General features: G+C 41.5%; 1 protein-coding gene across 1 annotated transcript in view; it reads right to left on the bottom strand.

Moving 5' to 3' along the window:
* Positions 1-14,324, bottom strand: part of ccdc135 (coiled-coil domain containing 135) — a 72,943-nt gene that overhangs the window by 49,110 nt on the left and 9,509 nt on the right. The window contains exons 3-4 of the mRNA XM_048537757.2: positions 7,251-7,425; positions 3,968-4,093 (exon numbers count right to left, since the gene is read on the bottom strand). Coding sequence (XP_048393714.2) covers positions 3,968-4,093; positions 7,251-7,425 — 301 coding nt within the window. The remainder of the gene's footprint in view (positions 1-3,967; positions 4,094-7,250; positions 7,426-14,324) is intronic.

The following is a 14,324-nucleotide window of genomic DNA, read 5'->3' as shown; positions in this document are numbered from 1 at the left end:
GTAAATTTGCAGATGACACTACAGTTGGTGGAGTTGTGGATAGCGCGGAAGGATGTTGCAGGTTACAGATAAGCTGCAGAGCTAGGCTGAGAGGTGGCAAATGGAGTTTAATATGGAAAAGTGTGAGGTGATTCACTTTGGATGGAGTAACAAGAATACAGAGTACTGGGCTAATGGTAAGATTCTTGGTAGTGTGGATGAGCAGAGGGATCTCGGTGTCCATGTGCATAGATCCCTGAAAGTTTCCACCCAGGTTGATAGGGCTGATAAGAAGGTGTGCGGTGTGTTAGGTTTTCTTGGTAGAGGGATTGAGTTTCAGAGCCATGAGGTCATGTTGCAGCTGTACAAAACTCTAGAGCGACAACACTTGGAGTATTGCGTACAGTTCTGGTTGCCACATTATAGCAAGGATGTGGAAGCATTGGAAAGGGTGAAGAGGAGATGTACCAGGATGTTGCCTGATATGGAGGGAAGGACTTATGAGGAAAGGCTGAGGGATTTGAGGCTGTTTTCATTAGTGAGAAAAAGATTAAGAGGCAACTTAATAGTGACATACAAGATGATCAGAGGATTAGATAGGGTGGACAGTGAGAGCCTTTTTCTTCGATGGTGACGGCTAGCATGAGAGGACACAGCTTTAAATTGAGGAGTGATAGATAAAGGACAGATGTCAGAGGTAGGTTCTTTACTCAGAGAAATAGTAAGGACATGGAATGCCCTGCTTGCAACAGTAGTAGATTCGCCAACTTTAAGGGCATTTAAATGGTCATTGGATAAACATATGGATGATAATGGAATTGTGTAGGTTAGATGGGCTTCAGACAGGTTTCACACGTCGGCACAACATCAAGAGCCGAAGGGCCTGTACTGCGCTGTAATGTTCTATGGTTTGCCATAAAACACAACTAAAACTTGTTTTTGAATAGTTGTTATTTGGTAAAAATATTGGACAGTAATTTGTCTCCTTAAAGCCCTATACTGTGCAAAGTCAAAGGGTGGGAAGAGTTGGAAAAATTTTGATGTTCAGGCTATATCTGATCTCCTTAATTAGTAATTGTAGGTTGAACGAGCTATGTGAACTGATTCAATTGTCAGCACACTTGTTTTAGCCAGAAGATTCTGAGACTAACCCCTAACTTTAGAATGTGTGTATGTGATCTAGGTAGATACTAGAACACAGTACTGAGAAGGTGTTGTATAGTAAATGCTAAAAATCCCGTGACCATGATTGATGAAGAGCAGGCATTCCTTCTAACCCTGACCAACACTGAGGAACTAGTCATTTATCTTCCTGCTGCCTGCTACATGAGTGAGTGTTTTCACCTACAAAGAAATAGCCAGAGTATTTCCTTTATTATAGGTGAATCTCTTTGAGATGGCTCTGAGAAATGTTACTTTTTCTCTTGGTCTTATATATCTCAGATTACATATAACATAGATGTTGATTGGTCATGGCCTGTGCTCATAGATTTAACTGTCTAAAATCCTCTAATATCCAATTTTGAGAAAGTCAGCATGCCCAGGGCAGTAGCATGCTGATATACGACCTCGAACTTCAGCAGGGATTCCCTCGGTCTTCCACCTCTTTCAATTGCACTGACAGAACTCTTAGGCAATTAGTACAGACACAGCAAGGATTATGAAAAGCAATTATGTAAACTCGGCATGTTCTTACTGGAAGAGAAGGTTAAGGTGTAATGTACTTGCTGGCTTTACAATTTAAAAGGAATGAGATAATGTAGACAAATATTAGATGTTTCACCATGTCCAGAACAGTAGCACCAGAGAACAGCGCCTGGGTTTGGCAGGGAGTTGGAGGGACTGTAGATGTATATTAGCTAGATCATGCCTGATGAACGTAATATTTTTGAACAAATGTCTAAAGTAGTGTAAGGTTTAGAAACAGAACTGCAGAGCAGGTTTGAGGCAATAAATAGGTTGCTCTTCACATCACATCATGTGTGGGTGTGTAGATTTATTAACAGAAATTGATTGCCACAATTAGTCAACAACTTCATCAGCACTATGCCTTGAGGCTACCAAATGTTTGAAAGTGAATTAAAAGGGCTATGATCATTTTCAGGATTTTTCCAATGCCAAGATCGACAGCGGGACTGATCCCAGGTTCTGAACCTGCCTTTTCCTTCACATAGGGGAACAATGATTGATTGCCCTTTCACAGAGATAACTGATTAATTGGCTTAGAGATCAACTCACCATCTAATTTTTGATGGTGCAGGGAGACCACTCAGTTAAAATGAAGTGCTACTTGGAAAAGAAATTGCTGGTCACACTGGTGCTCCATTTTTAAGTTTACAAGATGTATCAAATCGGTGTGCGTTATTCACCAATTTTTCCAGCTGGGTGGGGAGACTTTCGCAGCTGGACTGCCATTCATAGGTCTGGTAGCTTGAAATGAACAGTAGCCTGGACAGTAAGCAAAAAGGAGGATTTTTCAAAAAGGAGGGGGCCTGTGTCCAACAATGTTTAAATCTTAAATTAAAAATGGACTTTGCAGTCAGGCCATCATTTGGCGGCTGCAGCCGCTTCTGATTCCAGGTAGAAATATCCCAGTTGGCTGTAATAAATGAGCTATGTAGATTACCCTCCACATGCGAGCAGGTAACCCAGTCTCCAATATATCTCTCCCGACAATCCTGCATGTAGAAAAATGGCCTAGAGGGAGGGTGGAACCAAGGAACTAGCACATTGGGAAAAGTTTTAAGCAACATTTTAATGGAGGAACTGAAGAGTTTAGGGCCAAAAAAATGAAGCAATTAAATTTGAGAATGCATGCAGGATCACAACTGAAGGAATTCATAGATCTTGGAGAGTTTAGAGCCAAAGTACTTTGCAGTTAGGGAGATAGCATGAATGGATTTGAAAACAAGGATGAAGTCAAAATTCAAAGTATTCTTAAAATGGGAACCAGTGTAGGACGACTAGCATAAGGGTGATGGGGGAACAGGATTTAGAGAGTGTTAGGATTCAGGCACTAAACTGTGAATGAATTCATGTCTGTAGAAATTGCAAAGTAAGCTACCAGCCAGAACAACCAGGATGCAACTGAGTCTAAAGGTAACAAAGATTTTTCAGAAGGAAATAAATTGAGGAAGGACATAGTTGGGTGAGGCTGCAGCTGTGAAAGCAGTCTTGGTGATGAAATGGATATTTGCTTATTGTCCCATTATAGTTGAATAGAATGCCATGGTTGCAAATGATTTGGTTAAGCCTCAAAAGTTCCCTTCAAAACACGTGGAATTGTGGTTAAATAATGAATGTTCTTGAGACAAATTTAGTCAATCGCTTCACTCTACCCAATATTTTGTTGGATGTTGAGGTCAAAGAAGAAAGATAACTTACCATGGTCATGCTAACAAGACGATATCAACATGTGACATTGATAACTTATGATAAAAGTTATTCCAGTGAAACAAATCCTTTCACTACTTTAGTGAAGCAAAAAGGCCAGGAATCTGATTTGACGGGTTCAAGTTAGAAACTTGGGCAAAGATGGGCACAGATCTGGGAGGCAAAACACATTCAAGGACATGGTGAAGAAAAGGAGTGAACAGTAGGCAATGAAGTATTCTGTATGAATCCGTTGCTCTTCTAACTCCATGCTCCCCATTGCCTCAACTCTCTCATCAGAAACGTCTCTTTTACTCATTGAGCTGTTTCCCTCCCCACAACAAATCCCTGGCACTTCCACCTTATCAGCTGTCTTCATGCCACCATTGTGTTTCCATTTAACTATGTTACTGTGCCCCTGCTTTCCCGACTAAACTCATATTTGCCAAGGATTCTTTGTTCAAAGCGCACAGAAATGTCTTTATAAATATTAAAATCACTATCAAAAAGCAGGTTCTTGTCATTGTTGTTGAAAATTGTTGCTCCATGAGCTGCTCCTTACTGGTAACTCTTTCAAAAGGAGTGCAAATTTCCCCTTCAAAGTGGACTTTCTTACCACATCAGTGATAGGATCCAAAGGATCTACTATTAGAAAGTCAGACACAAATTGGGCACAGTCCTTCCAGTTGTACAGTTCCCCGTGCTTCAGCAACGTTGGGCGGAGTGTTGTGCTTACAAATTTCTGTTGACAAAAAGAAATGAAATTAACTTGTTAGCTTATTTACATTGCTTCTTATTACAAATAAACTTGTGCGTGTTCACTATCAGATTCACTGGCTGGTTTATCATTTGTTTTCCTTCCGTTGTATAGGCTATAGTTGACATACACTGAAGGACTGCTGCTGTTATTTGAATTCACATTGGGCTTTAGCTCGGTGAAACAAATTGAGCTCCGCCCTTCCACAACTACAGAATTGAGGTTACCTTCGACAGATAGTACAACCTTCTTGGGTCCACAGATATTTCAGTCCTATACATGACTTTCCAGGTAGACAACTCACCCACACTTGATCAGGGAGCTCAATCTGTCCCTTATCAATGAGTTTAGCCTGTCTGTGAACATAGAACTTGTCTTCAACATTGTACTTACTCATCCCATTCCAACACTGATCAGTATCCTTGATCAGTTCTCCAATGAAATGCAATGCATCGTTGAATAACATGCAGCTAACATTTTTGACTGGGCATTTTTACATTTTTCAGTTCTCAATACTGGCTCAAAACAACTGAGGAGTGACAATCACCATCAGCTTTCCACCACACTATTTCTTTTATGTTCTACTGCAGCTCAGCATTCTGATCAGGATTTCTGAACCCAGTCCTATTCAGAAATGCAGAGTTTTATTTTCAGAGTTTATCCTTACAGTGCAAAGTTGTTGGTGGAATCCAAGCGGCAGCCCATTTGTACAGCACAAGCTGGCATATTCTGCTAAGAACAGGGTTTAAATATTTTGTAGACTCTTTGAAAGAAGTTAATTATATCAGTTAAGTGTGTAGTGAGTAACAGGGTCAGCCAGAGTATAAATTCCCTGACGGAGGCTGTTAACCTAGTCTAATCAGGGAGCCCTGGTTGACAAATATAGCTGTGTTGGTGGGGCAGTACCCAGAGTACCAACAAGGACAAAAATGACCACCAACACCTCCTCTACTTTCATGGGAATGGTGGGGTAAACCTGGAGCTCGCAGGTCCTTTCATGGGCTCAATGCTCTCAGTCATTGTGGATGCTCACTCAATGTGGTTGAATGTGCAGAGAGTTCATTTGTCAAATACAGGGATGACGATAGAAAAACTGCGAGCACTTTTTGCAAAATACCAGCCCTGGAGGTACTGGTCACAGACAATAGGCCATCAATTACCAACAGGGAATTTGAGTACTTCCTGAAGTCGATTGACAAATGATATTAGCTCTATACCATCCATCGTCCAATAGTCTGGTGGAAAGAACAGTCCAAACTTTAAAGGCAGGCTTAAAGAAACAGCCTACAGCTTCTCTAGATACCAAGCTGTCCTGATTCCTATTTGGTTATTGACTACCTCTCATGTAAGTACAGGGATAGCTACTGCAGAGTTGCTAATGGGGAGAAGACACCACACCAGGTTAAATATGATCTTCCCGGACATGAAGGGAGAAGGTGAAATGGCACCAGGAATGCCAATGCCAGACACAAGACTCCTCTAAGCGAGAGAGGCAGTTTACTTCAGGGGACGAAATTTGGTGCCGAAACCATGGAAAAGGCTCTGAATGGGTAAGAGGCACGGTGAATGTGAAGTCAGATCCCATGAAGTACAAAGTTCTGGTAGGCGTGGTGGCCCTAAACCAGCATGTGGACCACATGAAAGTTACCAACTCACAGGCAGGGCAGGTGCAAAATATACCTGGCCCCTCAGAACAGCTGGAATTGCTGTCAGCATGCGTGAGTTCTCCCTCTCTGTTTAGTGTCAAAGAAACTTCAGAGTCCAAGATGGACATGGTGGATGTCACAACCTTTACTGCTCGAAGAAGATGACAAATTTCTCCTGAGACATTGCAGGCACAAGAGACATGCTGTCCATATCCAAGGCTGAGTCAGAGGAACTGAACACAGTGCAAAAACACTACAGGAGCGGCTACAAGAAAAAGAACAAGCCCACATCCCTGGGCTTAGAGGAAGAGAGATGTAGTGATTGTAATGAGTTCAGCCAGGTGGACCTCAGTGAATGAGTTCCCTGAATTAGGGCTGCTAACCTGGTCCAATTAGGGAGCGCTGGCTGACAGATATAAACAGGAGTGTCAGACGTTCTGATCATTCTGAGATCTGGCTGTGAGGAAGCCAAACCAATGTCAAGTACTGTGCACATGTAAATAAAGCGCGACTTGATGAAGGGATACCGACCTCTGTGGAGTTATTTCAAAGTTTGTAGGCTGGCAAGGAGGCAGGGTAGAAGATGGGTGAGTGGGTAGACCTTATCTCATCTGTTTCAATAAGATCTTCTGTCAATCTTTTAAACTCCAATGACTGTGGACCTTTCTTTATAAGATAAGCTCTTCATGCCAGGAATCAGTCAAGTTAATTTTCTATCAATGGCCTCTCAATCAATTGTATCTTTTTCCAAATAGGCCAAAACTCTGTATAGTACTCCAGAAATGGTCTCACCAATGCTGCCAGCAGCAGCAAAACCTTCTCTATTTTGACATTTCACTTCCATTTCAATAAACAACAACATTCCATTTGCTTTCCTAACAACTTGCTGTATATACATACTAACTTTATGTGATTCATGTACCAGGACACCTAGATCTACCCGTACTAGTGTGTTTTGTAATGTGGCTCCATTTAAATAGTGTACTGCTTTTCTATTCTTTCTGCCAAATGGAAAAATCCAAATTTACCCACATTATCCATGCTTCAAGGTTCAATCCAAGGTTAGTTAAAGCAGTTTACTTTAATTGTCTGAAGGTTCACTACAATCCTCAATTTCTTCTATCTGAGAAAAAAACAAATGTTCAACTTGTGTATCTGATCTTGATCTCAATTGAAAGACCCATGAAGAATAATGTGTGTGGACGAAACAATGCAACTCTGTGGTGGTGCCTCCGACAGCCAAATGTTCTGATAACACTCTTTGTACATACTCAAGTGAATCATGGGCACTTCGGTGTAAGGACTTGTGGAATAAGGGCCAGGAGAAGACAGTGCTTTTGGCAGAAGAGGAAACAAAAATCGAACAATGCAGAACTTTGGTTGTTTGTTAGTTAGGAAAAAGAAATCGAAACTTATTTTAAGACTTACAATAAAATTCCCCATTGTAGTTCATCCAATATTTATTTCCTAACATCAAAACTCAGTAAGATAAATACCTCAACTCGACATTCATTGAGCGGATTAAGAAGCAGTGGTTTTCTGTCTGGGTACAGATAAATGTACTGTCGCCTGAAATTTTCAGCATATTGGAGCATTTTGTCTTCTTTAGGAGTGTTTTCTTGATAACTTTTTGGGTAAACTAAGGTGCCTATTTCCAGCTTGAGTAATTCCCTGTATATATGGAAACATAAGAAAGAGAGTTTTAGTTTTATACAAAACACATGTCCATCCTTGGAGTGTCGTTAAAAAAAGAGGGTCCTATTCAATGAGCGTAGCTGCAATGTTCCACAGTAATAAGATAATGAGCAGATCACATGATCCATGTGATCATTGAATGGTTACATCACAGGAGACCAAGGAGAGGCAATGGCCTAGTGCTATAATCACTGAACTGTTAATCCAGAGACCAAGATAACATTCTGGGGGCCTGGGTGTGAGTCCTGCCATGGCAGATGGTAGAATTTGAATTCAATAAAAGTCTGGAATTAAGGGTCTGATGATCACGTAACTGCTGATGATTGTCGGAAAGCCTATCTTCTTTACTAATTCATTTAGGTTTGTAAACTGCCATCCCTACCTGGTCTGGCCCACATGTAACTCCAGACCAGCAGCAATGTGGCTGAGTCTGAAATGCTTTCTAGGCAATCAGGGATGGGCAATAAATGCTGCCTAGCCAGCCACACCCACATCCCATTAATGAATAAAAGAAAATAAAAACCATTGAGTCTTTCATCTCTGTATCAGCTCTCCATAAGAACCACTCAGTCTGTCCCACTTCACCCACCCTCTCAACACAGCCTTGAAATCTATGTTCTTTGGATAGGAATGATTGAATCTATCAGCACCACACTCACAGGCAATGTAATCCAGGTTCTAACCACGCAGTGCATACAAACGCTTTTCCTATGTTACCTTTGGTTCTTTTGCCAGTCACCTTAAATCAGTGTTCTCTGGTTCTCTGCCATAAATGGGAACAGTTTCACCCTAATGTAAATCCTCATGAATTTGAGCGCCTGATGAAATCTCTACTCAACCTTCTCTCAGAAACCAGTCCCAACTTCGAGCTATGTAGCTGAAGTTCCTGATCCCAGAAACCATTCTTGTAAATCTTGTTTTCATCACCTCTGAAACCTCCAGGCCTGCCTAAAGTGTGGTGCTCAAAGTTAAATACAATACTCGAGTTGAGGTGGAACCAGTGTTTTACAAAAGTGCGCTTTAATTTCCTTGTTTTTATACTGGTGTTTCTATTTATAAAGGGTTCACTTACTCCTAATTGACTATTTTCTCTTCCCCTCTGCCATCTTCAACAGTTTATGCACATGTACTCCAAAGTTCCTCTGTTCCTGCGCTCCATCTTAGAGCCGTGTCCTTTGTTTTAAATTGTCACCCTTCTTTCTTGTCCAAAATGCACCAGCTCACATTTCCTTGGATTAGATTTAATCTGCCAAATGTTTACCCATTTCACGAATATGTTTATGTGCTTTTGAGATCTACCTCTATTCTTCGGTTTACAATACATCCAAGTTCAAAATTTGAAATGGTGCTCCATTCATCTAGATCTGGGCTATTAATATAAATCATTAAAAACACAGTCAAGGCTGAGATTGATAAATTTTTCATCATTCAGGGAATTAATAGTTATGTGGAAAATGCAGAAAATTAGTATATGGAATGTCAGATCAGCCAAGAATAATGAAGCAGGCTCAAAGTACTGAACAAACTCTTACTATTCCAATTTCTTATGGCCTTAAGATCTTGGACACCCCATTTTACATGATGCACAAAAGAACACATTTGCATGTAGATTCCAGTTTATTGACTCTTTATTCCACTGAAACCAAACCAGCCAAGGGTTCAACTCTAAAATAAAGTCACAGGCTAAACGTCTACCTGGGGCATAAACACCTACCCTAACACAAACCAGCCAAAACTGACCTAATCCTGAAGGACCCTGCTTGCAGAAAATTGTGCCAGCCCTGCACCCTTCACCATCCTCACCACCATTTGGCAAGGCTGCACCAGACCCAACAGACAGTCACCACGTCACTGGGACAAAGCTGGTGAGTCAGCATGTCTCCCCGACTAAACAGTTCCTTGCTTATGGGTTACAGTGCCCAGCCCCTTCATTGATCCTTTCAATCAGGCCCTTCCAATCTCATGTCCAAATTGCTATTCTTCAGGTCGGAGCCTATACAGCAAATATTGGCACATCACCTTGATCAGCCTAATATTATCAACTAAGAAAATGTTGTTTGTAAAGAATGGTTGCAGCACAATGGAGACTGTTTGGGCCCAAAGGATCTGTGCTGGGTCTCTGAGAGAGCAATTCATCGAGCAAATAGTTGAACAAATGAGTGATGCAGCCAGTTTCAGTTCCTCTTGTCAAGTGCTCTTCCATCTCTTCAAATGTGAGTAAAGGCATTGAGAGTCACTTTTTAACTGGGAAGATGAAACTGTCCCGGATCTTACTGGCCACAAAAATAACTTACGAGGGAATAGGTGCTTGACCAAGTCCTGCCTAGTGCACCAAATGTAACACAGGAATAAATGCACTGAACGCTTGACGACTCCGTTCGGTGACTTTATACTTCACTGACACCAAATCTTCTAAGCACTTAAGTAGAAAAACAGATCACCTCAAGATGACTAATCAGCTCCCAAATACAAACAGCTAAGTGCCATTCCACACCTCAAGACATAACGCCCAAAAGTGCTGTGTGAGCCTACCCCTGTGACATCAGCCACCAGTACGATCCAATGGGGCTGCACTGAACCATCACAACCCCCCTGACAAGGTTGAGGAACAGCACACCTCTCCGTGCCACATTCAATACCTTGCTTCAGTCAGAAGAATAAATGTCTCTCAAAGTCATCTGCTTCCTGTCACTCTGCCAAATTCACATCCTCTTTAACATTTTATAATGATTTTTGTTGAGAGATCAATATTGTTATGAAGACCACAGTAACTCTGTTCTTCAAACTATGTCTGTGAGTCTTTTATTTTCATCCAAAAGGGCATACAGGCCTCAGTTTCATGTTGCATGTCCACCAAAGCAAAAATACCTGTGTGCTTGTGCTGAAATGTCAACCTGGAATATGTGCTTACATCTTGGGAATTGCGGTTGAACTGACATCCTGCTAATACCACTGCACTTGGGCCAAGATGGATGCACTCAAGAGGATACTAATGAGATATAATAAATTTTTTTTCTATTCATTTGTGGGATGTGGGCATCGCTGGATGGCCAGCATTTCTTGCCCATCCCCCTAGTTGCCCTTGAGAAGGCGGTGGTGAGCTGCCTTCTTGATCTGCTGCAGTTCACCTGCTGTGGGTTGACCCACAATGCCATTAGGGAGGGATTTCCAGGCTTTTGACCCAGCGACAGAGAAGGAACGATGATATAATTCCAGGTCAGGATGGTGAGTGGCTAGGAGGGGAACTTACAGGTGGTGGTGTTCCCATATATCTGCTGCCCTTGACCTTGTAGATGGAAGTGGTCATGGGTTTGGAAGCCGCTGCCTGAGGATCTTTGGTGAAAATAGACCAAAGAATGGCAAAGGTAGCAAACAGCATTCAGACCTTAAAATACCAGAGACAACCTTTGCCAAGTTAGCTGATCTTAGTTCAGGTATCAGAACAGGTATATCAATTTGCTTTAGCTTAACTTTGCAAAGAGAAGAAGACATTGGACATGGTTACCATCCCTGTTATTTACTGAACCTTCATGAATAGGACTAAAGTGCAGTATCTAGGCTCAAATTTCAAACAACAAAAGTGATCAGTAGACAAGATATCTGGAATTGGCACAACATTAACCCAATCTGAGCCATTGCTTTGAGGGGACTAGAGGAGAAGATGTAGAGAAAAAGAGCTTAAAAAGAAAGAAAACACAATGTCACAGCTTTCTAATCATCATTGAGCACCAATTCCTCATATCTCTTCTCTCTTCTGAAGACATTGATCTGTGTTGAAATGTAAATGCATAGGTGCCAAGCACTCTCTAATCTCATGTCCAAATCCCCATTCTTCAGGCATGAGCTTATACAGCAGGTATTGGCATATCATTCCAAATATCAAAATATTTCACCCAAGAAAATGTTGATTGGAAAAGAGTGGTGTACAGTGGAGTAACATGGAGACTATTTGGCTCTATGTGTCTGTGCTGGCTCTCTGAAAGAGTAATTCATCTAGTGAACAGTTGAACAAATTAGTAAGGAGTAGAAGGATACACTGATAAGATATTGTATAGTGAGGTTGCAGCACAAAAAGCTAATCATTTGACCCATCTGGTCTGTACTAGTGTTTATGTACCACATATTCACACGATCCACCCCTCTTAATTGCACTTTTCTTCCAAGTACAATCGTCTAACTTCTCCTTAAATGCATTTCTGTAATTCACCTCAACTACTGTTTAGTGATTTCTGCATTCTAATCACTCACTGGGTAAAGGAGTTTCCCTTGAATTCCTCCATGGAAATATTAGTTACCTGCTCATGTTAGCATGCCTGTTCACTTCATGTAGAGTGGCAGGGAAGGCAGTGTTCAGCAATATCCATTGGGCAAATGGCTAGTTTCTGTCTTGTAAACTCAGCTCTATGTAAAATCTATTCCCTATCCCTTTAATTCCTTTCACTTCCTCAGACCTATCAATTTAATCTCATTCATCATTTAATGTTGACGTAGGCCAAAAATTTGGTAGACATAGAAGGCTATGCGTCTTAGTCAAAATGGCACCAGGTATACAATTCTGGAAGTCTGCTCCAGACAATTGGTGATCACCGTTTTTGCCGAGGGAGTAAGGTCAAATCATAATTGGCACATCCACAGTTGATGAAGGCAGAAGCACATTTAAAATTGCATTTGCTTTCATCAAAATCAAACTTTCATCATTGAGATTTCTGAAACATGACTGATGGGATTTACAAATTTGAGGCAAGAGTCTAATCCTATAGACTTGTTTGGAGAAGATTCTATTAGAGAAGTCGGGTAACCCCTTTGGGATTGTTAGAGTGGTCAATGCACATGCATAAAATATGGATAAGGTCTGTGGAACTGTGAAGTTGACAAGTCATTAAAATCCTCTATTCTTTAAATATTGAAGGAAAACAGCCTGCTATGTCTCTTGGTTAAGAATATCAATATTCATTATTTCTAAAGCTTCTTGTTGACAAAAGCCTGAGGGTTTGCACTGTATTATGTTACCACTGTCGTGTATTACCACTGTTTAACTGCAACCACAACATGTGTTATCCTGCAGGCCATCTTGTAAAATTACAGCTTGAATTAGCTGTCTTTGATGGGGCTGTGAATATGTTTTTAAATCATTAAATACTTAGATTGATTAGGCTTTTATCAATTACAATTCTTTCCTAATAAGTGAACACTGCAAAATGTTGATGCTTATTTTGTTTCTTCTCAGCATGGCTTCTGAGATTGGCTACTGGATAAGTTGGCATTGAGGATATAAGGGCAAAGGGTGGCAGGAGTTTCAGTTAGCATATGGGCTATAAAAGGCCATGAGGATTAGTGTGGGGTCATGGGTTAACATGAGTTTGCTCAAAGATGGTATGAGGATTTTGGGGTAGGTAGAGAGGCATAGGTTGGCATGAAGGGTGTATGGGGTTGAGTACAAACTATGAGGTGTCTTGATTTGGCAAGAATGGGGTATGTGACTGTGTGGGACTGAGTGTTGCAGATGACAAATGAGGACCATTTTTATTCTGTTTCTGTTACCTCCTCCAGCCCTCTATACCTCTCCCCATCGTTGTCACCTCCTCCAACCTCCTACACTCCTCCCTACCTTTGTTACCTCCTCCTGCACCCTACATCCCTCCTTATATCTATAACCTCCTTCAATCCCTACATCCCTATCACTGTAACCTTCTCCAGCCACAACAGCCCTTACTATCTGTGTAACCTCCTCCAGCCCCTATACCACCCAATATTTCTGTCACCTCTTCCAGCCCCTACACCCTTTCCATCTCTGTAACGTCCTCCAGCCTTCTACACCCCTCTCCACCTCTGTTATCTCTCCTCCAGCAATCATTATAAATGGGATGGACTTCTGAAGTACTACAGCTGGTCATTTAAACAACTGGCTGGGGCACTTGTGGTGGCCTCTGCTTGTGGTGGTTCTAGGAACAGCAGGCCGAACTCCAGTCAGCATTCTCCCTCCCAAAATGAAAAGCCAGGTGTTCAGGGAATTTATCCCATGTCTAATTCACCAAATCAGGAAATTTCCCTATTCTGTGCACCTGATTAGGGACCATAGGTTTGGGTCATAGCTTCTGACTCAAGCACTAACCTTAGAAGTGAATGGCACAACCTCACAACTCTCTGCCTGCTGTCCTAAGGCAAAATACATTTAATCTGGTATCTACCACCCTCTTGTTCTTGGTCCCTCTAATAGAGGAATTAATCAGCTTTTAATTACTCAGTCCTATTCTTTCAGAATTGTCAACATTTTTACCTCATTGTACAAATTCTAAGAGAAAAAAGCCCCAATCTTACATGTCTTCCTTCAAGTTCCTCTTTCTTCATTCCAATTCTTGGTAAGTCTGCGCTATATTTCCCTGTAGTCTGCCTGGGAGGACAAAGATCCAAAGCCGACTGTCTTTGACTGCTGAAGTGCTTCCCCCACTGAGACAGAACAATCTAGCGATTGTTACACAATATCCATTCATCCGTTGTCATAGCATCTGCATAGTCTTGCCAATATACGATACCTTGAGGCATCCTTGCCTGCAGCGCATGAGATAGACAACGTTGGCTAAGCCACATGAGCATCCACCATGTACGTGGTGATTGGTGCTCCCATGCAGGATAGTAATATTCATTTCAATGATCTGATGTTTTGCAGAGGCTGCCTTGATGCAGTTGTATGGTGTTGTGTTCGATGTTTGCAACAAACTGCCCAGCCTTCAGGACAATAATGGTCTGTTTAAGGTTTGGTGGTTGTTTGAAGGCAAGAAGTGGAGGCGTAGGGAAGTTCTTGGTGAGGTGCTCAGGCCATACTGTAAAGGGCTCTTATTAAAGTTTTATGTAGGTACATCATTGCATCCATTATA

Source organism: Stegostoma tigrinum, chromosome 10 (genome assembly GCF_030684315.1).
Source record: "Stegostoma tigrinum isolate sSteTig4 chromosome 10, sSteTig4.hap1, whole genome shotgun sequence".
Taxonomy (NCBI): domain Eukaryota; kingdom Metazoa; phylum Chordata; class Chondrichthyes; order Orectolobiformes; family Stegostomatidae; genus Stegostoma; species Stegostoma tigrinum.
The sequence above is the reverse complement of the archived record's forward strand: the minus strand, read 5'-3'. Positions and strand labels throughout refer to the sequence as shown.